The sequence below is a fragment of the Trichechus manatus genome, unplaced genomic scaffold (genome assembly GCF_000243295.1).
Source record: "Trichechus manatus latirostris isolate Lorelei unplaced genomic scaffold, TriManLat1.0 scaffold00240, whole genome shotgun sequence".
In the NCBI taxonomy this organism is placed as follows: Eukaryota; Metazoa; Chordata; class Mammalia; order Sirenia; family Trichechidae; genus Trichechus; species Trichechus manatus.
Window position 1 is genome coordinate 2,828,502 of NW_004444176.1, and position 14,593 is coordinate 2,843,094.

General features: G+C 40.1%; 1 protein-coding gene across 1 annotated transcript; it reads left to right on the forward strand.

The window, feature by feature from the left end:
• Window positions 1-2,437: 2,437 nt before the first annotated feature.
• On the forward strand, window positions 2,438-3,512 carry LOC101358196 (olfactory receptor 1444). Its single transcript, XM_004389304.2, has one exon. It carries the CDS (start codon window positions 2,438-2,440, stop codon window positions 3,362-3,364), a length of 927 nt encoding a protein of 308 aa, XP_004389361.1. The 3' UTR covers window positions 3,365-3,512.
• Window positions 3,513-14,593: the final 11,081 nt, after the last annotated feature.

Sequence of the window (14,593 nt, forward strand, 5' to 3'; positions counted from 1 at the left end):
CTATACTCATGACAAAAAAACTGGATAAATGTAACAGAAAGTTTTGCTGGTGGGAGAGTTAACTGGTACATTGCTGGGTGGAGATCTATCAATAATTAAAAATTCTTGAAAAATATGAAATTCTAGAAATTTATCCTAGGGAAATAAAGAGGGCATGAGAAGATCTCCAATGATATTCACTGGAGCATTGTTCATACACCAAAAAAACCCAAACCTGTTGCAGTAGAGTCGATTCCAACTCATAGCAACCCTATAGGACACAGTAGAACTGCCCCCATAAGGTTTCTCCAAGGCTGTACATCTTTACGGAAGCAACTACCACATCTTTCTCCTGCAGAGTGGCTAGTTGGGTTCCAACCGCTGACCTTTTGGTTCACAGCCGAACGCTTAACCCAGTGCGCCATCAGGGCTCCAGCATAGTTTATAAAGGTGAAAATTGGAATCAAGGCAGTGAGTATTATCATGGGCCCTGCCAGCAGTGTTTCCCGAGCTGGCTGAGCCAATTCTTGTAATAACAGTCACACCACTTGTGTGCATATGGTTATCCAAACAGAATGAGATGGACTGGTCCCTTTTCTCTGTGGTACAACATAGAGCTCCTCACCCACCTGATCACTGCAGTTGATCAATATTTAAATTGAATAAATAACATCTTAAAAACTAGGCTGCAGACACATCAAAATTTGCATTTCTATGATATAAACAGGTAGAAGAATCCAAGGTAAGTCAAGGTCAAGCAGAGCTGAAGCTTTTTTCTCTTCCTAGTCCATTATTTTTCCCTTTCCCTCTTTCTTTCCACCTGTTCTCTCTTCCTTTTTCTGAGCCTGGTCTCACCCACTTGACTACCAGGAGCAAGCAAAACATGTAAACACCTCAGGTTGAAGAAAAACAATAGGAGAGAGAGAATGGTCTAAAATTAGGGCACCTGCCATTCTCCAGCCCTGTCTATCCCAAAACTCACTGTTACTTCTGAATAGTTTTCCTACCTCAAATCTAAGCTAATATTTTGGCAGGAAGCATGGACCCAGATAGACAAAACAAAAACAAAACGAACAAACACACAAACAAAGCCAACAGGCTATTTTGCTCTGAAGTTAAATGGTATAAAAATATTTGCTACTGATGTGCTATTCAGTTCAACAAATATTTATGTGTGCGATGGGCCATGGTAGGTTGGGTGGGCCAGAGAAGATGAAGACATTCACTGTCCCAAGGGGCTTGGAGCTATTTAGGGAGTTGGGAGGTTGCTCAACTAATTGTATGATAATCAACCAGAACTCAAGAGTTTTGTGAATGTAGAGAAAGGAGGGCTTAACTGTAACCAAGATAAACAACAAAGACTTCTGACAGAAGGTGAATATATATGTATGTGTGTGTATCTCTCTCACTCTATATATATAGCTCACCCCTTCAGTTGAACCACTGTTGAAGGATAAGCTCATAAAGACATTAAATTAAGAGTTGAAATTAAAGTCTCTGGATTTAGCAACAAACAGTCCAGAGTTTTAATTCCGTCTCCAACACTTATCAGTCAATAATTATTTAAATATTTAAAAAAGATAGTGGTAGCTCTCCAGTCTCAAATAAGAGCTACAAAATTTTAGGAGCAGATAGTAGCCATGAAAAGGAGACCAAGTATAAAATACACTGGAAATAACCTAAAGTAAGAAAGCAAAATGCTATATCTGCATGCTTTAAATCATAGAGCACTTTATAAAAACAAAAAATTGAAAATGAGGAAGTACAGCATTGTTACCATATATACAGTTTCTCCCACTGTGAAATGAGGAAAATAATAGGATCAACCTCAAAGAGTTGATGTGAGGATTAAATGAATTAACTATAAGTAAAGCCCTTGGAGAAGTGCATGGTATATAGTAAGCTATTATTTTGATTTCTATGATTAATACCATTTAATTATATGTGCATATAATATGTCAAGAAATCTCTATAGAGGCTGTATTCTTGGGAGTGGAATGGAGAAGAGAAGGAATGAGAGATATATACTCTTTACTTCATACTGTTTTATTTTTTAAAATTGATTAAAATTTTAAAAACAATGCTGCAGACACATCAAAATTAGTAATTATATGATATAAAACAGGTAGAAGAATCTAAGCTCTGAGTCTATGGACTTTGGATTCAGAAATATAAATGTGTGAGTTTTGGTTCTGACCCCTAGTAATTAGATTATCTTGGTTAATATTAACCTCCTTGAACCTTAACTTTTTCATCTGTAAAATGGGCATAATAGCACCTACCTCATAGGATTAAGTGCTATAATATAATGGAAGCATGTGCTTTACACATAGTACATTCTCTACATATATTAATTTTCTTTTTTTTATATCACCCTGCCATTCCCTCTTATACTTTCATCTGAGTTTCATTGACTTCTCCTCTTGAATCACTGCAGGCTAAATTCAAGTTGATATCAATGGAGAATAGCACAGAAGCAACAGAGTTCATCCTCTTGGGATTAACAGATGATCCCAATCTTCAGGTTCCCCTCCTCCTGATATTTTTGTTCATCTACCTCATCACTCTGGTTGGGAATGGGGGGATGATAGTGATCACCTACTCCGACTCCCACCTCCACACTCCAATGTACTTCTTCCTCAGTAACCTCTCCTTTGTAGACTTGGGTTACTCATCAGCTGTAGCTCCCAAGATGGTGGCTGCATTGCAGTCAGGGAACAAAGTCATCTCTTTCAACGGATGTGCTGCTCAGTTCTTCTTCTTTGTGGGTTTTGCCACAGCTGAGTGCTATCTCCTGGCTTCCATGGCTTATGACCGCCATGCAGGGGTATGTAGGCCTCTTCATTACACCACCACCATGACGGCAGGTGTGTGTGCCCGCCTAACTATTGGCTCCTATGTCTTTGGCTTTCTCAATTCCTCCATCCATGCAGCAGACACCTTCCGACTCTCCTTTTGTGGTTCTAATGAGATTCATCATTTTTTCTGTGACATCCCACCACTCTTGGCCCTCTCATGCTCTGACACACGCATCAGCAAGTTGGTTGTCTTCTTTGTCGTGAGCTTCAATGTCTTTTTCAGCCTCCTGGTCATCCTCATCTCTTACCTCTTCATATACATTGCCATTCAAAGGATGCGTTCAGTTGAAGGGCGGAAGAAAGCCTTCTCCACTTGTGCTTCCCACCTCACTGCGGTCTCCATCTTCTATGGCACAATAATCTTCATGTACCTGCACCCCAGCTCTGGTCAGTCCATGGACACAGACAAAATAGCATCTGTGTTTTACACTGTGGTGATTCCGATGCTGAACCCCTTGATCTACAGCCTTAGGAACAAAGAAGTGAAAAGTGCTCTCTGGAAAATACTCAACAAATTTTACCCCTGATCTTTAAGACTGAGTAGGAAGTAGACAGATGACTAAGAGAAAAACCTTCTCTCAGACCTAAGTGCCTCCGTGACCACTGAGGTTTGGCAGATTTCAGTTCTCTCTTCCCCAAGAATGGTAGTTACTTCTGCTAGAAGGAAAGGCCATAAAAAGTAGCACTTTGAAATGCCTCACTCAGGGGAGTATTATTATATTAGTGAACAAGAATATGGAACATTTAAACCCTCCTTGCATTAGATTCATGATGCATTTTAAAGCAGATTGAAACATATAACTGAATGCACTGAGTTCCCACTCTCTCCATTTGTAGTTGGTAGAAATTTTTATTCAATATTAAATTCGGTCTAAGGATCAAATCTTCATCTGGAATATATAGATAACATGTTTTTCATTCCTTTGGTCCTTGTGTTTGAAATTTAAAGTTTCTAATGCTCACAGAGGAATTTTTCATATTTTATAAATAATGTCTCAGAAACGGTTACAATTTAAAGGACCCAACGGTGGACCAAGAGTCATGTAACCCAGGATTGAATCCTGCCAATCATCCCACCCCTGCTTACCCACCCCCACTTCACCCTTTCTCACTGGCCATGTGTGTTTGCACTCTAGACCTCCTTCTGCTAAAGTGCTGGGACAATTTTGGTAGAAAACAATAAGCCATCTTTTATACAGAAGTATGTAACATTTTCAGTAGATGAACTGCTTAAATTTAACCTGGATAAACATATCTTCCTTTCGAGAGCCTACACTCTGTTCTCTGCTTTTGGCCTTTGTCTAACATAATTACAAAACCTTGCAGAACGTTTGGAGGAATAAACAGCAATTTTTCCAAAGGCTATGAAAGGGGATATTTGTCTTCTGAATTAAATGCTTGCATTTCTCACCACCCTTAAGTTTGGATAATCTATTATGAACACACATAATAGCTTTCTGTGCCCTCTTTGCTTTCATTTTTTCAATAATTCAGTTACTCTCTGGGCATTCTGATGTTCTGTAATTAGATGCTACAAGAATAAAAAAGCCTGCCTAGAAATTTACTTCTTAAGATAAGAATGGCATGATGACGCACATCCCAAGTCCACCTTCAGGTCTTGTTTCATGTGCTAGGTGGTGTGAGTGAATGTGTGTGCGTGGGACGGGAGAGGTGATTAATTTTGCTTCTCACTTATCAACTGTTGATGATGTTGATAGCTACAATTATTCTAAGTCACCAAATAGTTCAGGAGTTTAAGGTCTGAAGAAAAACAATCAGTTTTTACTTTAGATGTGAAAACTGGAAATCTTAGTGGGCTAAATCAAGTGATTTAGAAGGTCAAAATCTATTTTGAGATGATCAAACTCCTTAATGCACAGAGCAGCCTTCTTGAGGAGGGTTGATTGTAGGACTGTGGAGAGAGGAACAAAGAGAGAGTTTCAGAATATAACGTTTACCATTTAGAAAAATTTTTTTCTAGCACAATCACTGCCGTCATCTACAGAGATGTGGAGCTTCTTCTGGATCCAAGGCCTTGACAGCTTGGCCTTGCCTCATCTGTCTTCCTGCCATCTTCTTCTTTGGCAGTGAGGCCAATCTAGCAACACGCATGGAAAACCAACCTTCAAGGCCAGGATCCACTGCACACAGGAGTCCTTCTCAGTGACTCACAAAAGTTACAGAGCTCAAGGGCACCCAGATTTGGAGATTAGTCTGAGTAACAGCTATCAAAGCATTTAGCCATTCCAATCTTAGCTCAGTCTTTTTTTCCACTTGATATAATTAATTGACTTCTCCTTTGCCTCCTCTTCCCACTCCTTGTCTACTTCCTGTTTTCCCTTTCCCTTCCCCTTTTTCTCTTCCTTTTCTTATTCAATCTCTTTCTATCCTCAGCCCAAGCAAGAAATTTCCCCACCACTAAACCATTAAACCAAAAACACCAGTTGCCATTGAATTCACTCTGACTCATGGCAACCCCATGTGTGTCAGAGTAGAACTGCTCTGTAGGGTTTTCAAAGGCTGATTTTTTGGAAGCAGATCACCAGGCCTTTCTTCCAAGGTTCCTCTGGGAACTCTAACCTCCAACCTTTTGGTTAGCAGCCAAGTGTGTTAACTGTTTGCACCACCCAGGAACTCCACTATTCCATTAGGACTCTCTGGAAAATTAAAGTCCATAGTTTGTATATTATAACCATTACAGTACATAGCAAGGCATATTTCTGGACATCTTTCTTTCTGCATCTACACCCCAGTTTGGGCAGAAAAATGTGGGTCTGTTAAAGTCAAAGTCTTAATGTGTACATATTACTGTTTTCTGTTTAAGTCACTTCAAATTTGTGCTTCATTTGACTTGAAAATGGCTAAAAAAGACTACTGCTTCAGTATCATGAGCTGGATGTCCATCCTTACTCTTCTTATCCATTGTAGGATCTCAGAGAAGTCATTTAATCTCTCTGAACCCAACCTACAGGATAAACTGTGAGGATAGCATCGAATAAAGTATGTGAAAGTACCTGTTGTAATGAAATCATGTGGAATACAGTTGGGATCCCTCTACTGGCTCTTCATTTAGTGGTCCTTGTACTTCCCACTTTTGGTTCCTGAGCTCCCCAAGTCTCTCCACCCATTCAAGTCCAAGTCTTTATTTTCATGCATTGTTGTTTAGCTTCCTGCCCTCCAACCTCCTTGCTCTACAGCAGACCCGTTTCAAGCTGACAGTACATGAGTGTTTATTTACAAAAACTACTCAGAAGGATACATCTTGTTGCCAGCAAGGTGTCAACTTGCAGAGTACACATTGCAGTGGGAAGCTCTTCACCTCCACACGGGAAATCTGTTAAATGGAGACCAAAAGTCCACTTGGTTATTAACAACACCCACCCTCTCCCTGCAGGAGAGGTCGGATAAGTGAGAGATGCTATAAGGAAGGCCTATAGCTCAGAGCAGTGCAATACAGCCACAGGAAGACTTCCTGCCTTTAATGTCCACACCAGAATGTGAAACCACATCAATCCGGGCAATTATTCATATCAGGGTAGATTACTACAGGACAGACAATTACAAAGGATTCATGATTGAATTGTTCTAAATAGGTGGTCCCTTTCTGCATCATAGGGTGGCTATGAGTCAGAATTGACTTGATAGCAGTGGGTTTGGTTTTGTGCATTAGATTACTTGTTTAGCGCTATGTATCGGGAAAGGAAAATTAACATATTAGGAGTCCTGGCCGACTGAAGCTAGAATTACAGTCATAGAAACTTTAGTCCTCAGAGAGTCCTTAAAAATAATCTAAACTAACCCTCTAATTTTACAGATGGAAACCCTGACTCCCACAGTTTAACTCGCTTAAACTCACAGAGAACCAAATCTTGATCCTTATTCATATTTCACATTCTATAAAGTTTTGATGTGTTGAAAGACATTTTTACATTTTTTTTTTGCTTTATTTGTTCACTATAAGATAGGTTTTTGTGCTTCGGTTTTGCAGGTAAGGAAATTGAAGTTTCAGTGTTAACTTACCTGCCCACAATTAAAAAGAGGATCCAGTTTTATTTGTGATTACCAGGGATGGGAAGGAGGGGAAAAGATGGGAGTCATTGCTTAGGGGGCACTAAACTTCTGTGAATAGTGATGGAAAAGTGTGGAGATGGATGGTGGTGATGGTTGCACAACATGATGAATGCAGTTAATGTTACTGAATCACACATGTAAAAAATGTTGAGATGGTAAATGTTTTACATATGTATGTATACATACATACATATATGTATATGCATACATATATAAACACACACATATATATATACACACCACAATTTAAAAAAAGAAGAGGAGCCAGAATTTGAACCTCAATCTCTGCCGTCCCCGCCCAATGCGCCAAGAAAAGTAGCCTCATATTTTAGTGAGCTTCAATGGAGAACTCATTTGATACCTAAATAACTTGCAAATAGTCTCTCATGATGAGTACCCTCTGTGTGAAATGTGCCCTGGATAATGCATATTTATAAGTCATGATTCTCACTTCAACAAAGCAAAGCCTTCCACATATATAGTGATTGATGTAACGCACTTTGAGATTAATGACTCAGTGTTCAATAACTTTATTGATAGGCATTTTTCCTATACTCCAAGGCCCATGAATGAATCAAGGAGTGTTTGTTTTCAGTCTTGGCAGTTGGAGCTGGCTATCTGTGAAGGCTGAAGTCCACAAAGGTAACCAAACACCCAGCCAATGTTGAGTGGATACAAGATGCAGGTGTGAGATCTGTGAAGGAACCATGTGATATACAACATTGGTCCTACCTTAGGAGCTTATAGCAGTGCAGAGGAACAAGGCATATATGTCTAGATAGATGACAGTAGAAGGCATTTGTGGCCATTATCAAGCAAGTAATATAGACTATAATTAGAACTCTTCAGGGACAAGAAATAATACTGTAAGCAGGGAAGGCTCCCTGGAGGAGGTTAGACTTAACTCAGGCTCTGAAAGGGTAATGTAAAAAGAGCCCAGAATTCCAAGATAGGAGATGTGTGTACATATGTGTGTGTTTAGAACTGTCTTAAAAAATCAGTGAGAAAAGAACAGACAACCCAATCGGAAAACTTAAAATTTAATTATTCACTCTATTATTTATGCTCGTTTGGCTTAGCTTCAGTTTTGGGCAAATGATGAACAATGTTACCATGAACATTTTGGTCTATGGGTATACGTGTATGTATACATTCAGTTCACTAGGGTATATATATACCTGGAGTGGAATTGCTGAGTCACAGAGTATACAAGTTTTTAACCTTACTAAACAATGTGACACTATATTCCAAAGTGGTTGTACCAATTTATACCCCCATGAGCATTATGTGAGAGTTCCCACTGCCAACATTTGGTATTACTGGACTTTTATGCCAATTTGATGAGAGAATAGTGTCTTTTATTGTTATTTTAGTTTGCATTTCCTTGATTAGTTATAAAGTCACCTGCCCTTTTGTTTGTTTTTACTGAAATTTATACCCATTTTTTTATTGCCATGTAAAAATAAAGCAAGATACAAACAGATACAAACAGAAGGAATGGGAATAGATATACTGGGACTTCCGTTCTATTTCTGACTTGTGTAGTAGATGTACTGGCATTTTGGTAACTATTGCTAAACTGAATATACATGTTTTGTGCATTTTTGGGATATGTATATGTATGTATGTGTTATAGTACAAATGTTAAAAAAGTGAAACATAGGTCCTATGTTCAAAGAGTTTATATAAACTCAGTAATATATAAATGTCTATGTTATACACTCTTCTGTATGTATGTTCTGTTCTGCACTACTAATGTTAAAAAAAAAAAGAAATATCCAATATAAAAAACAAACCAAACCCGTTGCCATCAAGTCGATTCCGACTCATAGCGATGCTATAGGATAGAGTAGAACTGCCCATAGAGTTTCCAAGGAGCACCTGGTGGATTCAAACTGCCAACCTTTCGGTTGGCAGCCGTAGCTTTTAACCAGTACGCAACCAGGGTTTCCAAAAATATCCAATAGAGCTCCTATATTCAAGAAGTTTATAACATAGACTCAAGGAGAGATAAGACCTACATATTAGCAACCTTAATTCTCTGTAGAAAATGATAAAAACCAACAAAAGAGATACATATAAAATGCTGTGGTAGAATAGAAGAAGAATAGATAGTAGGGTGGGGAGTTGAAGAAGATAACCTTTGTTCTGGGAAAGAAAGAGATAGAAAGAAATGGGAAGGATATAATGTGGACGTATTCAGCAAATAGTGCTCTGTTTGACTGGGGTGTAATATTTGTGAAGGAGAGTAACGAAAAAAAGTTTGGAATGCCAAGTTTGCACCGAACTGTGGAGGGTATTTTCTTTCATATGGAGGGTAAGGTTTTCAAATGTAAACAATGGGGGGCAAGCATGGTTCCTAAGCTCAGCGAATGAAAATTCTCCCTCCTCAGAATTCGAATCTGAAGAAAGTGATGCAAGGAGAGCATGACAGCTTGGAGCCCATTTGCCACATTGGTGCGATTGTGGTCATAACATTTCAGCCATGAGATGGGTTGTTTTACCTCTGGCTTCTGCTCCTTCACCTTCCGAAATGCTCTTGGTTCCTGCTTTTTGCCCAGTGTCCCTTTAATTCTGTAAGTCCCTTGATATCCTTTCAATTACTTTTCTTTTTTTTCTTTAGGTAGCCAGAGTTGTCTTCTGTAAGAAAGCATAGCTGGTGTCTCTAGCATGTGAGAGATGCTCTGATAAGGACTTCATAATGAACCAGAGACAAGTCTCCAACTATAAGAAATTTGAAAAATAGAGTAGAAATATAAAATGTTAAAGAGCAGAGGGGGAAAAAAATCCCCTCAACAATACAAGAGACGTCCATAAGCCTTTCACCTAGCAAATCAGAAAATGAATAATGCACAAAAAACCATTATCATAAAATTTAATTTTACAGCAGTAGCATAAGTAATTACTAAGCCATCCATTTTGTAATCATTTTTCCTTGCTAACAATGATCATAAAGATTTAGAATTATTGGTACATACGGCTGAAAGTGACCTTAGGGCTATTTTTGTTCCACTGTTGTGTGTTATAGACAAGGACATTAAGGCCTGAGGAGGGGAAGTGGTTTCTAGATCTCACGCTCAGGAAGTGGCTGAGACAGACTCTGTGCTGCGTTCTACCACTGCAGACCACCTCACACACCACAGCTGCCTCAGCCTGTAATCTCAACGCATTTTGTGCTTCAGAGCACCTGCTTAGTTTGCTTCTCCCTGGATATTTCTGACAGAGCCACCCTCTGTCCTTATAAACTAATGATTGGCTCTCTCCTCAGATAATGGTCAGTTTATAACTGAGTGGTATGGGAGCCTGTCTAGAGCTGAAGAGGAAAGTTGTGTCCAGAAGCCAATTGTTGCCTTCTAAGTTAATTAAAGCAACTTCTTTTCTTCAGATCCCTCTTTAGCTACTGTTCATATTTTCCCTCTTCAATTCCAAGCATCTCTTATGTCAATAATAGTGTCTTCCATGGTGGTTACCATGACGAGCTGCTCAGAACCCCCTTCAGGACTGAGGCACTCATTCTCCCAGCTGCCAGGAGGGTTGGCTCCTGAGAGCGCACAGCCGAGATCTCTCCAGGAATTGCCTTCAGTGGAAGGCAGCCACTTCACCCAAGGTTATGGCCTCTCTTCTAGGTAACCTGCATCCTAGACTGGTCGGTGAGGTGGTACAAAGTCCTGACCCCCTTGTTTTATCCTCTTAAGACAACTCCTATGGGCCATCTCAGATCTAGAACTCCCTGAGGGACCAGCTGAGGCCTTTGTTGTGAAATCAGGGTGGATTACCAAGTAGGAAAGGTAAGCATGGCCTTACTTTTGCTTATTAACTAACCTGTGGTGAATAGTTCCACATGGTTTTTACCACATCAAGCACGACCTAACTTGTACTTACTTACTAATCTGTGGTGAACAATTTCACATCAAAGATGTGGTGAAAACCATGTGAAACTTTTTGCTACAGATTAGTAAATAAGCACAAGTAAGGCCACGCTTACCTTGCTTCCTGGGTAATTAGTCCCTGTCAGGGATTATAAATTTGAAAAGAGGCTTTGATTTTGTAGGAAGATGCTGTGGGGTTGGGAGAGAGACAGATGGCAGTCATACTTAGAAACAGAATCTTTGATGGGGTGAAAAAATGTGAAATTGTTCACTACAGATTAGTAAGTAAGCACAAGTAAGTCCATGCTTACCTTACTTATTGGGTAATCTGCCCTTGGTTGCAGCTGTTATCACAGTCCAGCTTCTCCCTATGCCCAATCCTGCTGCCATCTCTCCCTCTCAAGTGCAATTCCTGAGAGCACTTCCTGGCGAACCACCTGCACACAAATCTCAATCATGGATTCTGTTTCTCAGCAAATTTTATCTAAGAGGTTTTCCTTCTCACTCTCAATTCCATGAGAAATTTGATGGCCAAATGATATGGTTTTACTTTCTTCAGGACTGTAATACGTGTTGCTAACCATCTAAAAGATAAGGTCCTAAATCTCCAGAGTTTTTTTTTCTAGAGTAAACAGAAAATAGTGACCCTGAGGTTAGCGTGCACAGCATTCACACTTCTTAGAGATGTAACGAGTCTTAGAGACAACCCCATAAATATTTCCTGAGGGTCTTCTGTGTGCTTGGAACTCTGCTGGATATGACACTTTTGTTGTTTCTCACGATTACCCTGTGAGTTAAATATTATCCTAGTCTCCTACTTGATAAAACTGAGGTTCAGAGATGTGACATAAGTTACTCAAGGTCAAACACCTGGAGAAATGTCACCATCTTTTACTAAATAATCAGTTGTTTGAGGACAGGCACTCTGTCATCTGCATCTTTATGACCCCAGCACCTAGCTTAGTACCTAGCACATGGCAGGTGCTCAATGATTCTCACCGAGTGGATGTATGAATGAACACTCAAAGAAAAGAATTTACAATTTTCTGAGCACCTTTGTCATGCCAGATACATACTGCATATTTTAATGCACGTTATATAATTTAAGGAGTCCTGGCATTGCAGTGGTTAAAGCCATCGACCGCTAACTGAAAGCTTGGTTCGAAACCACCAGCAGCTTCACGAGAGAAAGATGTGGCAGTCTGCTTTCGTAGAGATTTACAGACTCAGAAACTCTGTGGGGTCTCTATGAGTTGGAATCAACTTGATGGCAATGGGTTTGGGTTATATAACTTAAAATTGACAACAAACCTGCGAGATAGGAATTGAATTTCCCGTTTCAAAAATAGTAAAACTGAAGCCCAGGTACATAGTTGCTACGTGGTAGAACAAGGATTCCAATCCACTTGGTTTGCTGACTCTACAAGCCTTCCATTCCACCCTGACCTCCCCACTGTCTCCTATTTTTCAGATGAGGAAACTGAAGCACAAAAGCCTTAAGTGGTTCCCCCCAAGTCATATGGCTAGAGAGTGGCAGCATTGAAGCTAGACCCCAGATCCCACTCCATAACACCAACTAACCCTCCTATTTAGCATGTTAGAATATAGAGAGTTCTGCAGCCTTTTCCAAACACAGTCAATGGAATGGCATTCTCACTTAGATGGAAAACCTCCTCATCAAATATAAAGCTGAAAATGTAGGCCACCTGCTCATGTGACTGCATTTCATAACCCAGATCTGAAAATAGCTCTCAGCTTGCTTGGCCTGTATGTAACATATTAAAAGCTCATATTCAAATCCACTTGTCTCTTGGATTAATGTCAAGATTATGGCTTTATAGGTCTCCTCTCCCTGTCTCTCTCTCACCCAGCAGGAAGTGGATTATACTTGACTGTTATTATCCACATGAATTACTGAGCTCTTACTTTCGAAGGGGAATTTCAGGACTTTATGCTTTTTGCTGTATCTGCAGAATTCATTTCGGAAGGCAGAAGAAGGAAGTGGTGAAGGGTGCACGCTCTAGAGTCAGGCAGCTGGGATAAGGCTGTGTCTTCCTGGGCAAGGCACAAAAATCTCTGAGTCTTAGTTTCCTCATCTGTGAAATAATACCTATTTCCTGAACTTGTCATGAGGATTAAACAAAATTCATAAAGAGTGTTTAGCTCAGTCCCTGGCACACAGAGAGAGTACACAAAATAGAATAGCTAAAAACAATTAAGTCACCACCACCTAAGGTGATCAACTTCTCCTGGTTTTCCCAGGACATTCTGTTTTTTTGCTATAAAAGTCCCAAGTTTTAGGAAACCTGTCAGTCCTGGGCAAACTGTAAAGGCTAGGTACGCTATTCACAAACAGAAGGTTCTGAGTCATTCAAGCCCTAGTGGTGCAGTGGTTAAGTGTTCAGCTGCTAACCAAAAGGTCAGCAGTTCAAATCCACCAGCCACTACTTGGAAACCCTGTGGGGCAATTCTACTCTGTCCTATAGGTTTGCTATGAGTCGAAATTGCCTCGACGGCAACGGGTTTGCTTTTGGTTTTGAATTATAAGGAAAGGAGACCTGATGGCACAACAGTTAAAGCACTTGGCTGCTAATAGAAAGGTCAGCGGTTCGGATCCACCAGTGGCTCAAAGGGAGAAAAGACCTGGTGATCTGCTCCTGTAAAGAGTACAGACTAGGAAACTGTATGGATGGGGAAGTTCTACTCTGTCCTATAGGGTCACTTTGAGTCAGAATTGATTGGATGGCACACAACAACAATACTAAGGAGCCCTGGTGGCTCAATGGTCAAGAGCATGGCTGTTAACCAGAAGGGCAGCAGTTTGAATAGCAGCTCCGCAGGAGAAAAGATTTGGTGTTCTGCTCCTGTAAATATTGTTATATCTAAAGTTTTACTTTTTTTTTTTTTTAACAATACAGAATTGTTTTGGGGACTCATAGAATGGTACTAGTGTTCCACAGGAATAGGTGTTATCTGCAATTGAACACATAAAGCTCAGACTAGAGAGAAAGGCACTATTTTAGTTTCCTGGTGCTGCTGTAATAGAAATACCACAAGTGGGTGGCTTTAAAGAACAGAAACTTATTTTCACACAGTTTGGGTAGCTAGATGTCTGAATTCAGGGTGCTGGTTCTAGGGGAAGGTTCTGTCTGTCTGCTCTGGGGGAAAATCTTTGTCTCAGCTTCTCTAGTGTCCTTCTTGGCATTTCTTGGAGCTCTCCACATGGCATCTATCTTTCCTCAATCTGTGCTTCCTTGCTTGGGTGCCTAATCTGCTCTTCTTTAAAATCTGAAAAGTGGTTAGGTTTGAGACACACCCTACACTGATATGGCCTCATTAATATAACAAAGAAAACCTTATTCTCAAATAGGCCTACATCCACAGGCATAGGGTTTAGGATTACAACACACATTTTTGGGAGACACAATTTAGTTCACAGCAGGCACCAAATCCCAGATCCTCAGAAAGAGTAGCCTGGCTTGAGTGCTAGCAACCAGAGCCATGGCTCTTAACCATTTTTTTGGTTCATCAACCTCTTTTCGGAATTTGATGAACACATGAGTACACAGAGGGTGAGAGGCCACCATCCAGAGGCTTGACCTTTTCAGAGCATAATGGAAAGATGCCAAGTCCCATCAGGAATTTAAAAACCTTGTTCTTTACGTGAATTTTGAGTCTTCATATCAGCAGACATGGAAAAAAAAAATCTGCAAAGACTGAAAAAAATTCTGGTACAAGAAAGAAATACCCAAGTGTAGACTAGTATGAGATAAGAATAGCGTGAATCTTGAGGGACCAAGTTACTGGGGCTGAGGG